The sequence below is a fragment of the Spermophilus citellus genome, assembly GCF_964194105.1.
Source record: "Spermophilus citellus genome assembly, chromosome: 15".
NCBI lineage: Eukaryota > Metazoa > Chordata > Mammalia > Rodentia > Sciuridae > Spermophilus > Spermophilus citellus.
In genome coordinates, this window is record NC_138195.1 from 64,253,919 (window position 1) to 64,269,920 (window position 16,002).

The window sequence follows — 16,002 nt, forward strand, 5'->3', positions numbered from 1 at the left end:
TTTTTTTCTATCAGTGAAAAAGAGGACCCCATCAGGCTCTGTGAGACCTTGGACAATGTCCTCTCACCTTCTTGGTTTAGGTACCACTAATATACAATAAAAAGTTTCTGTAAAGTGTTTGGTAATTTTCTCCCTCACCCTCAAGTGCTAGCACTAATACTATGATCTATGATAACTTCAATCCACTCCCAACACGTGATTATTTCCCACTTCATTGAAGATCCCACTGACTAGCTGATTCCCAAATAGGCCTTGCAGTTGTGCAGTGCCTTGTTGAAGCTTGTCCTATGAAGGCTTCCATATGTGACTATTAAATGCCTTATCTAGTGTAGTTTTTCCATGGTGATCCTAGCACTGTGCTCATCTCTACTTTCCTCTACCATCTCCACTTTTTCCAGTTGGGATGAGAAGAAAATAGAATTCTGCCCACTGTAGAGGCTGCCTCTTAGGGGGATCTCAAAATTTTCCATGCTTTTTGTAATAAGTCCCTTTGAGAAACTAGAAGCTGTGACCAGTCACCTCTGAGAAATAAATGTGCTCTCAAAATTCTGCACACATTTGTAGGAGTTTCATCAGCCTCCTGAGGGCCACAGAGGAAACCCATCTCTATAGTCAGGGTCCCCAGTGTGTCTCTATGACAGCTCTAGTCCTCAGTTTTCATACCCACAAGATAAAGGAATGAATCTAAAGCCACTTTGGGCTATAAAAGTGAGATGATCCTTAGTCACAGAATTATTTCAAGAAAACCCTAAGGAAGTCACAAGGAGGGTCATGTATTTGAGGTTGCTACTAATTGCTACTCTGCCTTTTGGATAATAAATTCTTAATGGATTTTTATTTCATTTAATTTCCACTCCAATGTTACTGTTTACTTCAACTAGTTTTGAACATACACTGGAGCACAAGTTTGAATTTACCACTTAATATATGCATATTTTATGACAACAACTGCAAGATTTTAACAAATTAACTGATTTCTGTTCATTGAACTAAACTTATACTGGGAGTATCACAACAGTCCGTAACTGAAAATATGTAATATGAATGTGGCTACTGAGAGCATGATTAACATTAATAATGTTTGCATATATTTATTGCTAGCTCTTGCGTACCTATATAGTCAAAATAGTAAATCTACCAAACATTTCTTGTTTCATTTATCTTGTGATCTAAGCTGTTATTTATGCTTTGCTTCATGCCTTAGTTTAATTTATCTGGCTTTTCATCTCAGTTCTCCTTACTTGTACACCCTGTCTGACTCTGTTTTTCTGTAGCAGATGTCCTTACTGCTTCCCCTGCTCCTAACAGTCAGGAAGGTAAACACCATCTATATGGGCATTTTAACTGCATGGGTATCAACATTATGTTTCTGATCTCTTGGGCCTGATGAGCATGAAGTTGTGACACTTTTATGAATACAAATGTAATGAAATGATTGGTCTTGTTTACTTCTTGGCAGCCTGCATGGCCCTGATTTGCTATAAGGATATTTTGGTCTAAGCATTTGTAGTCTGATGAGTGAGAAATTCGCTTTTTTGTTTTTTATGTTAAAAGAGTGTAATCATGCCGGGTGCAGTGGCGCATGCCTGAAATCCCAGTGGCTTGGGAATCTGAGGCAGGAGGATCATAAGTTCAAAGCCAGCCTCAGCAACAGCAAGGCTAAGTAACTCAGTGAGACCCTGTCTCTAAATAAAATAAAATAAAAAAATAGGGCTGGGGATGTGGCTCAGTGGTTGAGTGCCCCTGAGTTCAATCCCCAGTACCAAAAAAAAAAAAAAAAAAAAAAAAGAAAAGAAAAAGAGGATAATCATGATAACTCACACTTTTACAGTCATTCTGATTAGAAATGCTAAAAAAAAGAGCAAAACAAAAAATAATCTGTCACCCTTAGATATATTTACAAGTTTGAATTCCTGTTCTTAAGATTTTACCTAATAATTAAAATTGCGAAGACTTTGCTTTCCAATAAATTGTAAAAATTGCATAGAACAATAAGTGTCCCCTTTCCCTGCCACACACTGGTTTTGACATTTCTCAAAATAAGAGAAGCCAATAGCTTCCTTTCAAGGTGAGGGTGATTAAATCATATATGTACTGTCTAGAAGTGCTTTAACCACTAAATCCTTCCCAGACTTGTGCCGTCAGCTTCTTGATGCAAAATATTTCCCACAGCATTTGCAGAGTTCTAACCATCTGTTTGAAAATGATCACTCTCGTTTAGATTGTGTCTATATGGTATTAAAATAACTGGTAAATTCGTAAGTTAAATTGAAATTAAATATATCAACCCAATTTCTAAAATTATGGTTCAAGCCATTATTTTGGTATCATGTAGACAGAGCCTTGGTCTCGCAGACAAGTACAAATGTCTGGCTGCCCTCACAATGAAGTACATGTTGCCCTTAAGTGTCACATTTGGTTCTTCGTTACTAAAGCCTGCTAACACATTTTCAGACAACATTCTGGAAGACAGACCTGAAAATAAATCATGTCCTGACAAGCTTCAGTTTGAGTACAATGAAGAAATTCCCAAGCGGATAAAGAAGGCAGATAACTCTGCTTACAACAAAGGAAAGGTGGGTGGATGGTTTCTGTTAAATAATATTTGGACTATGGTACTCACTTCCTTCCTACCTTTCCCTTCACCTTTGCCCTCGCTGACCCATGGATGCCAAAGTGATAAAATGAGACACCCACCTGCCATTGAAAGTTGGTCTTGATTCATCCCACCAATACCTACCAAAGGTGTACGTATGGCAGACACTGAAGCGGCACGGGAGGTGGGTCAGTGATGGAGACAGACCTGTGGACATGTGCAAAGAATAGCAGTTGCCCTGTGTTATCAGAGCATCAAGGACAGGCCCTCAGGGAAGGTGACATATGAGAAGGAAGATTTGGCCAAACAGACAGAATCAGGGCATTCAGGCCAAGAGGACAGCCTGGTTGTTCAGGGGATTTCATGAAGTCTTAAATGCATTTATAACAACCAAGAAAATAAAAGGGAGGCAACTTGTGAAGTGTTAAAGAGGAATAACACCAAGAATAGGAAGATAAATGGGATCCCCAGACCCTGCCCTCAAGGGCCTCACAGCATGTAGACTGAGCGGATCTACAGAAGGAGTTGTTGTGAGTGACATTGTTGGATGACAGAGTCATAGAATATGTAAAGAAGTTGAGCCACCATAGACACATAGTCAATTCTCTAGGGCTGTTCCCTGTGTCAGTCAGTGGGTTATGCCCCAAGGCAATTGAAGGATGAATGAGTCTCATTCTTGCCCTCAGAAAGCTTTCACTCCAGGTGAGGTGTTAGGACCCCAGTGCAGGTATGTACTGAGCCAGGGGAGGACACTGATGACCCTCCAGGTAAAGTACAGGTAAAGAGCGTTGGGAATGCACAGGCGAGTGACTTCTACCTACCACGGAAAACGGTCTCATTTTCTCTTGATAGGTTTATGACATGGAACTGGGAGAAGAATTTTATCTTCCTCAGAATAAAAAAGAAAGCAGACAGATTGCACCAGAGCTTTCTGACCTTGTCATCTATTGCCAAGCAGTAAAATTTCCAGGTAAAATGTAGGCAATGCCATCTATAACAGTCAAAGATACCAAAGGAAGAAAATATCCTGTTTATCTGATTAGACATTGTGAATGCTCCAAAATAAACTGTGTGGCCAAATTAATGGTTATAATACCTTCTAAATATTTATTATTGTTGTTGTTATTTGCTTTGATGCACATGAAGAAAAATACCATAGAATATTCATTTTTCCAAACTACACAATGTCTTTTCATAACAGTGAATAATTGATAATAACATCTATAAGATCCAACAATTAAAATTTATTAAACACTTAAGCACCAGGATTTGTGCCTAATATTTTATATAAATCCTCTCTTTAACTATTCGTAATAATTCTATGAGGTCAGTGGTATTATCTCCATTTTTAAATAAAACAAATAATTTGCCCAAGTTTTCAGGGGGTATCAGTTAAGATTCTTGTCTTAAAGATGCAGAAATCAATAAAGATGTATGAGTTTCAGGTGCAGCCTGATCCAGGGCACATGCTTTCTCTCTCCCCATTTGTCAATTTTCCTCCACTTTTTTGGCCTTCTTCCCTTTGTGGTTGTAAGGTAGCCATAGCAGGCTAGCACTTCACACTTCCAGACTTGGCTTCAGTGCAATTGCTTCTTCAAAGCTTCCAGCAGAAGTTTCTCACTGTTTTTTTTTTTGTTTGTTTGTTTTTGTTTTTGTTTTTTGTTTTGTTTTTTTTTTTTTTTTTTTTTTGCCCAAACCTTAACCAAGCACTGTGGCCAAGAAGATGCTATGCTCTGATAGTCTGGAGGCATTAGGCAAATGACACCCTTAATCCCTGAGCTGCATAGTGAGGTTCTACCTAAACTGCAAGGACCAAGGATGGGGTTGTGGTAGGGGAGGAAGTTTCCCCAAATGGCCATTTCTAAAAGTACAATGAATTTATGTTGATGAACCATTTCTTCAAAAAAGTGTTCATTTAAGTTAGCAAATAGTAAATTTATGATTCTGAAGCTTGTCTTCGAAGTCATGCCCTGAAGCATACCTATACTCTGCCCCTCTTGATAGGGATGTTACCAGTGAGCTTAATTCACCCAGTTATGTGTCCCACAAATGGGGCACCAACTGGTGGGAAAGTCCACAAATACATGGCCATCAGAAAAATTCATCTTCTTATACTAAGAAAAAGAATCCCCTTGCACAAGATTTCTGAGGACAGGAAAGAGCTGGGATTGGAGGACTAGTCTAAATGTTAGTAACAGAGTATATAAACTTGGCCTAGAGAGGGGCGTTAAAATGCCAAACCTCATCTTCTCAAGATGGGCTGCACTCATCAGAGCTTAGCTTAAGCAGCAGTTCTCACACTGTACCTGGCAAATGGGACAAAGGTGTTGGGCTATTAAAAATATTTGGCAATAGTGGCCTTTTCACACATGGTGGGGGTAGGGAGCCAGAGATTCCTTAATTTTAAGTTTTCCTCCAGTAACTGTTTGTAAACCATTGGCAGCTGCTAATGCTCATCTGCTAGCAAATTCTGTTGAAAAGAATATGAGTGAAAAAGTAGCAAACAGATACTTCAAAGAAATACAAGAAGCTAACATTTTCATTTCACAGAGTGAGACTTTACATGACCTAAATAGGTTATGATCATACATGCACCTCATGAAATTATTTTTATGATGGAGGAAAATTCTTTCCCTGTCAGTCATCATGACTGGCATGTCCCCAATTGTGTGATCAAGTGTGAGGGCCACCCTGTTCAAAAATCACACTCAGTGCATCTCTTATTCTTCATCAATACAGGTGATACTGGGTACACCCAATCCATTCCACTGCCTTTGTCATTTCTCTCCCAAGCACTGAATAATGAAGGTGCACAAATTCTCATTGATATTTGTAGTCAGTGTAAAAGATGAACTTTCTGTACCAACAGAGAACCATAGAAGGGCCAAGAGATTATTTGCTCTGACTTGAGGCACACACTAAGCATATGGATGGCTTATTAAATATACTGTTTATATAGTACATATCCTTTAATAGGTATTTTTAATTGATTTATTAATTAAAGTTTCTGACCTTTTTCTCACCCCAATTCTATTTCCTTTCTCAAAGTAACTAAATTACGTTGCTGAAATCATTGCTACAATACCTTCTAAACATTTGTTGTTGTTATATTTGTTTGGTTGTACGTGAGGAAAATGTCAGTTAGTTTAATTGATAAGTTACATTATCATTTTCAATATATCTTACCTTTCACCCAAAAATACTTGCAGAGTGGTTAGGCACACCAAGACCATATGGTATGACACCCATAGAAGTAAAGTGAGTTTCCCACAATCATGAACCTGGGCAGTGTCAGGCAAGACCAGAACTCGGTGTCTCAATTCCCAGGGCTGCATTCTTTTCACCACACTGCCTTAGCTTTCTTAGGGCCAAGGAAGTAGCTGATTTTTGTTGTTGTTGTTGTTTCTATCTTCTATCTTAGAGGATTTGTTTCTCAGTTACATCTTATATATCTCTCTATTTTTCTTTTTTCTAATAGAAAAAAGAAAAAGAAGGGCATAGTATTTGATCTTATTATTCCATTTATCATATTACCCCACTCCATAGTTTCTGGATACTTCCCAAATCTCATCAAGCATATACACATACCATGGTCTTTCCTGCTGCCAGGCTTTTGCTCCCACAGTGTACTCAACCTGGCCTATCCTTCCTTCTCCCTTTGACACTGTCCAAGCTGCAAGGCCCGAGACACTTCAGCCCATCACACTGCCTCCTTCTGGGGAGCTCCTTGCATTTATAGGTACATATTTGGCCACCTCCTTGGTCTTTACTTGTTCTGTAGTCAAGAGTACAGCCAAACCAATAAATTAAAAAAAAAAAAAGAAAGAAAGAAAAAGAGTACAGCCAAGAGAAATATTGGATAGTGAAAACATCACTGGACAATATCATTGCTCAGAGATCTGGGACCTTGGCTACCTGACTTTGGCAAAGGCAAATCACCTTTCTGAGACTCAGTTTTTTCACCCCAAAGTCTATGCTTTTAAACATTATTCTGTCTCTGAGGATGTTCTTGAAAGTATATTTCTGTTTCGGAAAAAAAGGGCTTCTGATGCTGCTTCAGCTTAAGGAATTGCTCTCCTACTGGTACAATTATGGACCCTGGGAATGATTTGGAGGCAACTGTAGCTTCATTGGAGCCTTTAAGTCACTCTTAGAGCCAGGTCTGTGTGGTGTGCATTCATTTTCTCACTCAACAAATATGCACCAAGTTCCTGCTATGCACCAGGCACTCTGCCAGGCATGAAGGATCCAGGGAGTGGTTGGACAGGAGGGAGAAAGAGAAGCCATGAAATTTCATTATCATCACACTGTATTTCCCATTTAATTCTCAAACTAATCCTATGAGTGCATTTCTCTTATCATACCCATTTTGTAAAGAAGGGAACTAAGGAAGGTAGAGTGTGTCAAGTCAAGGCTCAGACCAGAAGGAATTGAACCTGAACAATATGATGCTAAAGTTCAGACTTGAAAACATTCTCTTATCTCTCAAAATTGAGTAACTAATATGAATTAAATACTAATTAAATCTTGACTACAGCACTTTTTTTCATACAACTTTTAAAAATCTTTCAGGGGGCTGGGGATGTGGCTCAAGCAGTAATGTGCCTGGCATGTGCGGGGTGCTGGGTTCGATCCTCAGCACCACATACAAATAAGATATTGTGTCCACCAAAAACTAAAAAAAAAAAAAAAAATTAAAAAAATTATCTCTCTCTCTCTCTCTCTCTCTCTCTTAAAAAAAATCTTTCAGGTGCACTGCCAACTAGTAAGGTGTGAATAAGAGAGAGACAGGGCTTGTGATTATTCTGCAGTAAGCATACACTTCTTGTTGCATTTGCCTATAGAGATAAAAACTTCAATATAATTGCCTACAATACTATTATTAACCGTGCTAAAAATGCTAGCAGGTCTTCTGTGCTGAGTTATGGGGAGTAGTAGGACTTCAAAATAAACATTAACAGGGATGGAAAATGTTGCCTGTAAGTTTTTGGCTTATTTATTTTCATTTTATGGGAACAGGCCTGTCAACTCTAAATGCATCTGGCTCAAGCAGAGGAAAAGAAAGGAAAAGCAGGAAGTCCATTTTTGGCAACAATCCGGGCAGAATGAGCCCAGGGGAGACAGCAACATTTAACAAAACATCTGGAAAAAGTAAAGTCACCTTCTTACAATATCTTTGCTTGATCCTGCATGCTGAATGATTCATGTATTTGCTGTCTAAGCACTTCCCTTGAATTTTGAAATTCTTTTTTATTTTCATGAATGTCCACATTATCTAATGGCATAAATATTTTTAATTTATGCTTTTAACTCATTAAAAATAACATTTCACTGGAGATAGTCTAATGTCCTTTGCCTCAAAAGTAAAAACTGGAAGCACCTTGGAACATTCTAGTGGTTCTTGGAACTGTACTCTTTACCCAGAAGATATATCCATTTTATTTCTAATTACTTTTTATTGTGAAGGTAATAAATTCTCATAGTTAAAGTTCAAACAATACAGAGTATTATTAAAATTCCTTTCCACTCTCAGTGTCCTCGTGCTACTTCCCAGAGGTAACCACTCTTAAGTTTATTGTGTTTTGTTAAAAAAAAAAAAAAGATCCTTTTAAAGATAATCCAAGTGGGATGTAACTGAACAAACTTGTGTATCTTTTATACTTGCTGTAAAGTTTACATAACCTTCTGTACATATACCTATCTTATTCTCTTTAATAATTCATTGTGTGGGTATACTGTCATTAAACCACTTCATCACTGATAGCTTTGGGATGCTTCCTGTTTTCATTTTCTGTGGGTTTTATAACCTTGTACATATATTGTTGCGTACTTGTGCAATATATCCACAGAGCAGATGAGGTATAGAGGCAAAGGACTTGCAGGATTCGAATTTAAATCTATGTTGCAGCCAAGTGTACTGCCACATGCCTATGTTCCCCATGACTAGGAAGGCGGAGACAGGAGGATCACAAATTAAAGGCTAATCCCAGCAATTTAGCAAGACCTCAAGCACCTTTAGGAGACCCTGTCTTAAAATATTAAAATAAATTTTAAAAAAAATATATTTTTTTTTTAATAAAAAGGGCCTGGGATGTTGCTCTATGGTAAACTGCCCCTGGATTCAATTCCTAGTACCTAAATAAATAAATATGCTACCCACATTTATTTATTTATTTGGGTGCTGGGGCTCAAACCCAGGGCCTTTCTTCTGAGCTATGACCCCCAGTCCACTATCCTCTTTTTAAAACTCAATAGACACCATGTTGTTTCAAAATGGCAAACTAACTCTTCAGGAAAATTCGAGATCTATTCTGATGTATTCATGTGCTATGGCTGTTTGTGGGGGTGTCGTTCAGGTTTATCTTTCTAAAATGTTTAAGGTTTCGACACTAATCTGAGACTAATCTTTTGGGGAGTTTAGGTTCCTATGAAGGAATTCGACAGACCTGGGAGGAATCTTCTTCCCCTCTGAACCCAACCACATCCCTCAGCGCTATCATTAGAACTCCCAAATGCTATCATATCTCATCGCTGAATGAAAATGCCGCCAAACGTCTGTGTCGCAGGTATTCTCAGAAACTGATCCAGCACACCGCCTGTCAGCTGCTGAGGACCTACCCGGCCGCCACCCGCATCGACTCGTCCAACCCCAATCCCCTCCTCTTCTGGCTCCATGGGATCCAGCTCGTGGCACTCAACTACCAGACAGATGGTAACGCGCCTGCCTCCGCGCCTCTCTCCTTTGCTTCTGTATGCCAGTAAATGGGGTTCTCCTAATAACATTTTGGCCAAGGGGCAAGAGTCCACACCATTATGTGATTTGTTACTGAATTATGCCCCTGATGTTTCAGAGTTAAGATGATAGGGAAAAAACTTGGAGGGAAGAGGCTCCACCCCTTTAAAGCACTTTTTAAACACAAGGCTTCTCTTGACAGAGCTGTGTTCAGTTTCGTTTGTTGCTGGCGCAGATGAGTGAACCTAGAGCCTCCCACATACTATCCTTCCCTGTACAATGGGTCACACCCCCCAAGCCCCACTTTGTTTTTAAGGTTCTTCTGAGACAGGGATCTTTCTATCTTTCTTTCTTTCTTTCTTTCTTTCTTTCTTTCTTTCTTTCTTTCTTTCTTTCTTTCTTTCTTTCTTCCTTCCTTCCTTCTTTCCTTCCTTCCTTCCTTCCTTCCTTCCTTCCTTTCTTTGCTCTTCTGGGACAAGGATCTTTCTTTCTTTCCTTCTTTCTCTCTTTCTTTCTTTTTTTGAGATAGGGTCTGGCTATGTTGCCAAAGCTGGCCTTGAACTTCTGGGCTCAAGTGATCTTTCTGCCCCAGCTTCCCAAGTAGCTGGGATTATAAGTGAATGCCACCATGCCTGTCTGTGGGGCAGGGATTTCTTAACATCTCTTGTTTTATCTGTCTCACTACACAACTGTTCTTGCAGTCAAAAAGCAGTGTCACTTGCCAGGCATGGTGGTGCACATCTGTAATCACTGGGGCAGGAGGGTTTTGAGTTCAAAGCCAGCCTCAGCAATGGCGAGGCGCTAAGCAACTCAGTGAGACCCTGTCTCTAAATAAAATACACAATAGGGCTGGGGATGTGGCTCAGTGTGAAAGCCCCTGAGAGAGGAAGGAAGGAAAGGAAGGAAAGGAAGGAAAGGAAGGAAAGGAAGGAAGGAAGGGTGGGTCACTCCAAACATTGTGCAAATTAGAACCATTTTAGCTTTTTTCCAGCCCTTTGTAATTGAGGTGGAGGGCACTGGTCAGCGCTGTAAGTGTTGCAGATTAAAAGAGAACAAGCATATGAATTGCATGAACAGAGAAAGTAGCATTCGTGTTCCTCCACTGTTGATGAGACTCAAATGAGATCTAAAAACTTCAGAGTAAGTTTTCATTTATTGCATGCTTAAAATATATCAGGCACTATGCTAAATTCTTGATTCCTATTATTTCATTTAATCTTTACAATAACCCTAAGAAATGATCCTCATTTCTCAGAGAAGCAAACCAAGGCAAAATAGTTAATTTGTTCATGGTTACTGGATGACTTGCAGTGATAAATTCAGTGTTTTGTTTCCACTTGGTTAGGAAAGAAGCAGAGCTACAGAAGGTGAGGAAAGAGTTGAGGAGGAATGTTTCCTAGAATCTCTTCAAAAAAACATAAGACTGCTTTGGATAGAAGAGCAGCCTTTATCATTTAGCTCATGTGAACTGAGTTGGATTGTAACTAACTGTGCTGAACCATAACCACAGCACAACCCTGTCTCCAGCTGAGGTCAGCCCACAGCTGTGGGTCTGGGACCAGTTAGCTTCCTGCCTCTGGTGCCAACCAATAGTACCCTCTTGTGGCTGACCCCAAAGACATGTGGTTAGAGATATCAGTCATGGTATTTTTCCCCTTGTTCTGTTTCCTTTTCTCAATTCAAATTAAGTAAGCTGATGCAGGTGAAGTACCATACTTAGCCCAGTGCCTGGCTTGGCACATGGAAAGCATTCCACAGATGTTAACTATCCTTAAGTGCATTTGATAAGTTATTTTTTTAAAAAAAGTTTGATTTGGACTCACCAATGGAAATAATGGTGAAATATTTTCAGAGTTGTAAAAAGTTTTATTTTCCATTTCTTTTCAATCTTTCCTGAGTAGCTTGTGGGTTCACATCCCTAGCCCTGTCTGTACCCCTGTGTCTACTGGCGCCCTTTGTTATTATGATACCGAAATATTTTAAGTGCACTGAAACAACTGGCAAAATGATTTTCGCAAAGAAATGGAAGTGTGTTTGGTCTTGGATGTGTCCTTTCTCCTAAAGTGCCAAGACTGATGCAGACAGTCTGGCTCCATTGATGGCAAAGGGAGCCCCAGCTCAAGGGGACCACAAAGAGTTGCCACTCCTGCAGTCCAGTAGCACACACTGAAGCTACTAAAACTTGTCCTCCACTCACCACTAAACACTCTTCATGTCCCCAAAGGAAGCCAGGACACATCGAACAGCCCACTCAGGGGAAGCAGATGACTCTGTTACATGGTTCATCCTCAAGGTCCTTTCCATTCTTTCATCCCAGAAGAGAGCGTTGCCAGCTAACCCCCCATGATTCAGTGCAGCAAGCATTGATTAAGCATCCCCCTTGCTGAACAAGGCAAAAGCCACATGCAGTGTTAGCATGTTTGTCTATAAAAATGGTCTTCATTTCTGCAAACTGGGGGCAGAGCCTGGTTCAATACCTTGCACACAGTAGGCTGCCCTGAGTTAGAGCAGATTATTTCTATCAACCCCACTGCAACCAGAACCTCTAGTTCTTGATATTTGGTCCAGATCTCTTCCAAGTGTTTACTTCTCTGTGAATTGCAATTCCAAATAGATAAGAGTCAAAAATTCTTAGGTTAGAAAGTGCTTTGTCATCCATGATCCCTCCCATTGTGCCTTTAGCCTCCCAATATGTCTCCAGAATCGTCTGACTTGCCATTTCCTGGATCTCAGAGGACCTAGTACTCCAAAGGGTTGTCTATGGACATAGGGCCTTCAGTTTTCTGCTGGCTCTGTTAACTCCAAGAAGGTTAGAAGTGCTCTGTAACAAGAAATCTTGCAGGAAACTGACCCAAGGCTGGTAGGGAAATTCCTGATTTTTGCTGGCAACAGACCATCAAAAATCTTTCCACATGGGTACAGAACAGATTCCTCCCTTGTATACAGGACCTACAGGTGTGTAAATATGCACCTCCAGTCAGAAGAAAAACTTCTTTTTAAAAAGCACTCATTATGCTTTATTGCATGATAGTTGCACTTTTTGTGATTTTTCTGGACCCCAAATATAAGGACAAATATTATGAGAATGGTGTCTACTTAATTCAAGGTTTCTAAATGAATAGAAGACTATTAGGGTAATGCTATGCTCGATCTATCATATGAATTGATCCAGAAGGGTAAGTAGAGTTACACTGATTCATGCACATTTTTTCACTTGGTTAGAACAGGGGTTTTCAAACTGTAGTCACTGATGAAGTTCTGGGACCACTCCTAGGAAACAGTAAGAGGGCTAGATTTCAGATCTCACCTTCATTTCAAACTGAGCACTACCACAAGGGTCTATTTTACACATTGGATCACCATGAGATAACTTAGTCAAGAAAAAGTGCTTGAAAGTTTTGGAAAACTATTAGGATAGATACTGCACTAATGCGATCAGACTTCAAATCTGAATGGAGTTGACATTATAATCAGTTAAGTGTGAACACCTCTTACTATTGTTAGTAATACAAGTTGAGTGTCCCTTATCCAAAATGCTTGGGACTAGAAGAGTTCCAGATTTGGATTTTTTCAGATTTTGAAATATTTACATAAACATATAGTGAGAGACATCCTGAGGATGGAACCTGAGTCTAAATAAAGAATTCATTTGTGTTTCCCCTTACACACATAGCCTGAAGGATTTTATACAATATATTTAGTGCTCACTCATCAGGTGAAATATGTCAGTGCTCATAGTTTCATGTTTCCAAGAATTTCAGATTTCAAATTTTCATATTAGGGATGCTCAACCTGCATATGTCTATTTCATATTTGCTATCCTGTGTGAGCTAGTTTGTTTCACTGTCTAAGCCATCCTAGCCATGTCTGCTTTCTCCAACACAAAATGGCCAGGGAAGAGAATTTTCTCCTCCTGCAAGTAAGACAGCATGCCCTCCATGAAATCAGTCAATCAGCACAGGAAGGGGCCTGGCAGATCCAGAGCAATTTGCTATTTGAATACACTAATTTGACAGAGAAGGAGACTGAGGCCCCAGGAGCTTTCCTATGTCTAAGACATCCTTATCCCAGGAATTCCTGCACATTATCTTGGCCAACCCCAGATACATGGAAAATTTTTACACACAAGACACAAGGGTATGGGCCAATTTCTTGTGGTTCCAAGGTGATTACCACACTTTTCCTTGATGTTGGTCCACAGAGCAAATTTCATTCTGCACATGGAAGGAATCTATCAGGGGGAAGATTTGTCAGGTGTGTCTCATAAACCTTTTGCTCACTTGGGCAACTTTTATACAGACTTGAGCCATCGGATGAGCGTGTGAGTGTGGAAGAGTCCAGAAACAGTGCAGGAATCCAGTTGTTCATCAAAGCATTGTGCCAAAGAAAATTTTGACCACAAAAGATTCAAAGCCTTTGTGAAGTTCTTAAAGATTATGATTGAGGGGATTGTGGACATGATGTGAATCAAATGTGATGATGATTGTTTTGTATTTAACTACAATTAAAAAAAAGAGGTAAAAATAATTTATGAGTTGAAATTGAGATTTTTTTTTTAAGGAAAAGCTGTTTCTTCAGCTGTTTTTATTATTATTATTAAGATTTTATCTTGTCTTTGAAATAGCAAGACTTGGCCATACATGATTTGGTATTTGGGGATAAGAAAATACTGCTATCCCTTTCCAAAACTCAGTATAAAATGAGATATTTTGCAAGATTGTGCAGATGTAAGTGATTGATTCCTATTTATAAAGGGAGTTTTTATGTGGCAGAACCTGGCTTGGAGTAAGAACACTGGGCATTTCCATAAACTGTATGTTTCATGGTGACAGAGATTTTCATGTCTTGTTACCTGCTGTATTTGCAGTGCCTAACAACCTAGCGCACACTGGGTTTTGCTGACTGATAACATGAATGGATGATTATCTCACTTCATGCTTGAGTTTCCAAAAAATTGATGCAAATTTCTTTTGAACTTTAAATTTCTGACTCCGAAGCAACAAAGTGGACGAGCAATATCAGGTTTTTTTCTTGTTTTGCAGATCTTCCTTTACATTTAAATGCCTCCATGTTTGAGGCAAATGGTGGCTGTGGTTATGTATTGAAACCCCCAGTTCTGTGGGACAAGAACTGCCCCATGTATCAGAAGTTTTCTCCACTGGAAAGAGATCTAGACAACATGGAGCCTGCCATCTATTCTTTAACTGTAAGTAGGGCCACTGTTGTGAAGCATTGAAGACTTCCTGAAAATAAAACTGGTTTTGAATTCATGGCATTGCAAAGCTGACGTGTCACAGATTACGGGTGGGAACAGATTTAGTTCCCACAACATCTTTATCTCTCAGAGCAGTGGCTCTGGTTAGGTTGGGGCTGCAGTCATCAGGCACCGAATTTGCCAGAGCCAAGTAGGTGCAGTCAGGAAATCCCTGCTTTACCTGATGTACTAATGATTGTCAGTCTGTCTTCAGGCCCACAGAATCATAACTATGAGTAGATCCCATAAAAGTTGGGCTCCATCCAAGCACCATGGTACATGCCTATCATTACAGTGATTCAGGAGGCTGAGGCAGGAGGATCTCAAGTTGAAGGCCAGTCTCAGAAATTTAGCAAGACCCTCAGCAACTTAACCACTGAGCTACATCCTCCAGACCTTTTTATTTATTTATTTTTTCAAAAATAAATATAAAAAGGTTTTGTTAAGTTGCTGAGGGTCTTGCTAAATTGCTGAGACTGGCCTTCAACTTGAGTTAATCCCCAGTACCAAAAAAAAAAAAAGTTGATCTCCTTGCCTTGTTAGATCAGCTCATCTTTAGCTCCAATGAGCTCTAAGATAAAACAAAGCTGCATCAATATGTAAATACAGTGAAGCATCTTTCCTGCTTCTAGTTTACCTTTTATTCTTCTTGGGCCTTTTCTTATATCTTTCATTGCTTAAATAACTTACTATCAAAACTCCACAGACTCCCCTTAAAAACAGATTTCCCTGTTTTTTGTTTGATTTTGGTACCAGGGATTAAACACAGGAGTGCTTAACTGCTGAGCCACATCCCCAGCCCTTTTTTATATTTTATTTAGAGACAGGGTCTCACTGTGTTGCTGAGGGCCTCGCTAAGTTGCTGAGGCTGGCTTTGAACTCATAATCCTCCTGCCTCAGCTTCCCCAGCTGCTGGGATTACAGGTGTGCACTACCATGCCCAGCTTCTATTTTCCTGTTCTTTTTTTTCTCTCTTAGCTTAACAACAACAACAACAACAAATCTGGGTGGGAGTTAGGAAAGAGAGAGACAAGGTCATCTCTCCATCTTTTGATCTTGTCTCCCTCTCTTCAAAGGAAGTCTGCTTATGTCACACCAGATTTCTCTTCAAAGATTTTTCTGACTATCCTGTTTTTTCTTTCTCTCCTTAAGACAGGAGGGCAGCATCTCCTTTTCTCTTTGACCATTTTAGCTAGAGTTGAGTGTAGTTTTATCTGTTTACAGAAGGTTAGGAGTTAATTTTTGACAACACACTCTGTTTGAGTTGAAAGGTTACAGTTAAGTGAATACTGTTGACAAAACAGTTTTTATATGATTTCAGTAGCATGAGTACCCGACCTTGTCTATTTACCTTGTCCATGAAGTCATTCTTTGTGGATGGAAGTGGTGAAACCCAGAAGTTGTCTTCCCTTCTCTTTC

At 39.6% G+C, this 16,002-nt stretch overlaps 1 protein-coding gene across 6 annotated transcripts in view; it reads left to right on the forward strand.

Moving 5' to 3' along the window:
* PLCE1 (phospholipase C epsilon 1) overlaps positions 1-16,002 on the forward strand; it is a 289,115-nt gene that overhangs the window by 250,529 nt on the left and 22,584 nt on the right. For 4 of the 6 annotated variants that reach the window (XM_081267709.1, XM_081267706.1, XM_081267707.1 and 1 more), the window contains 6 exons: positions 1,275-1,316; positions 2,455-2,576; positions 3,449-3,566; positions 7,616-7,747; positions 9,018-9,308; positions 14,372-14,535. In XM_081267709.1, the coding sequence (XP_081123835.1) occupies positions 1,275-1,316; positions 2,455-2,576; positions 3,449-3,566; positions 7,616-7,747; positions 9,018-9,308; positions 14,372-14,535 (869 nt within the window). The remainder of the gene's footprint in view (positions 1-1,274; positions 1,317-2,454; positions 2,577-3,448; positions 3,567-7,615; positions 7,748-9,017; positions 9,309-14,371; positions 14,536-16,002) is intronic. The other 2 variants (XM_081267708.1, XM_081267710.1) reach the window with 2 other exon arrangements.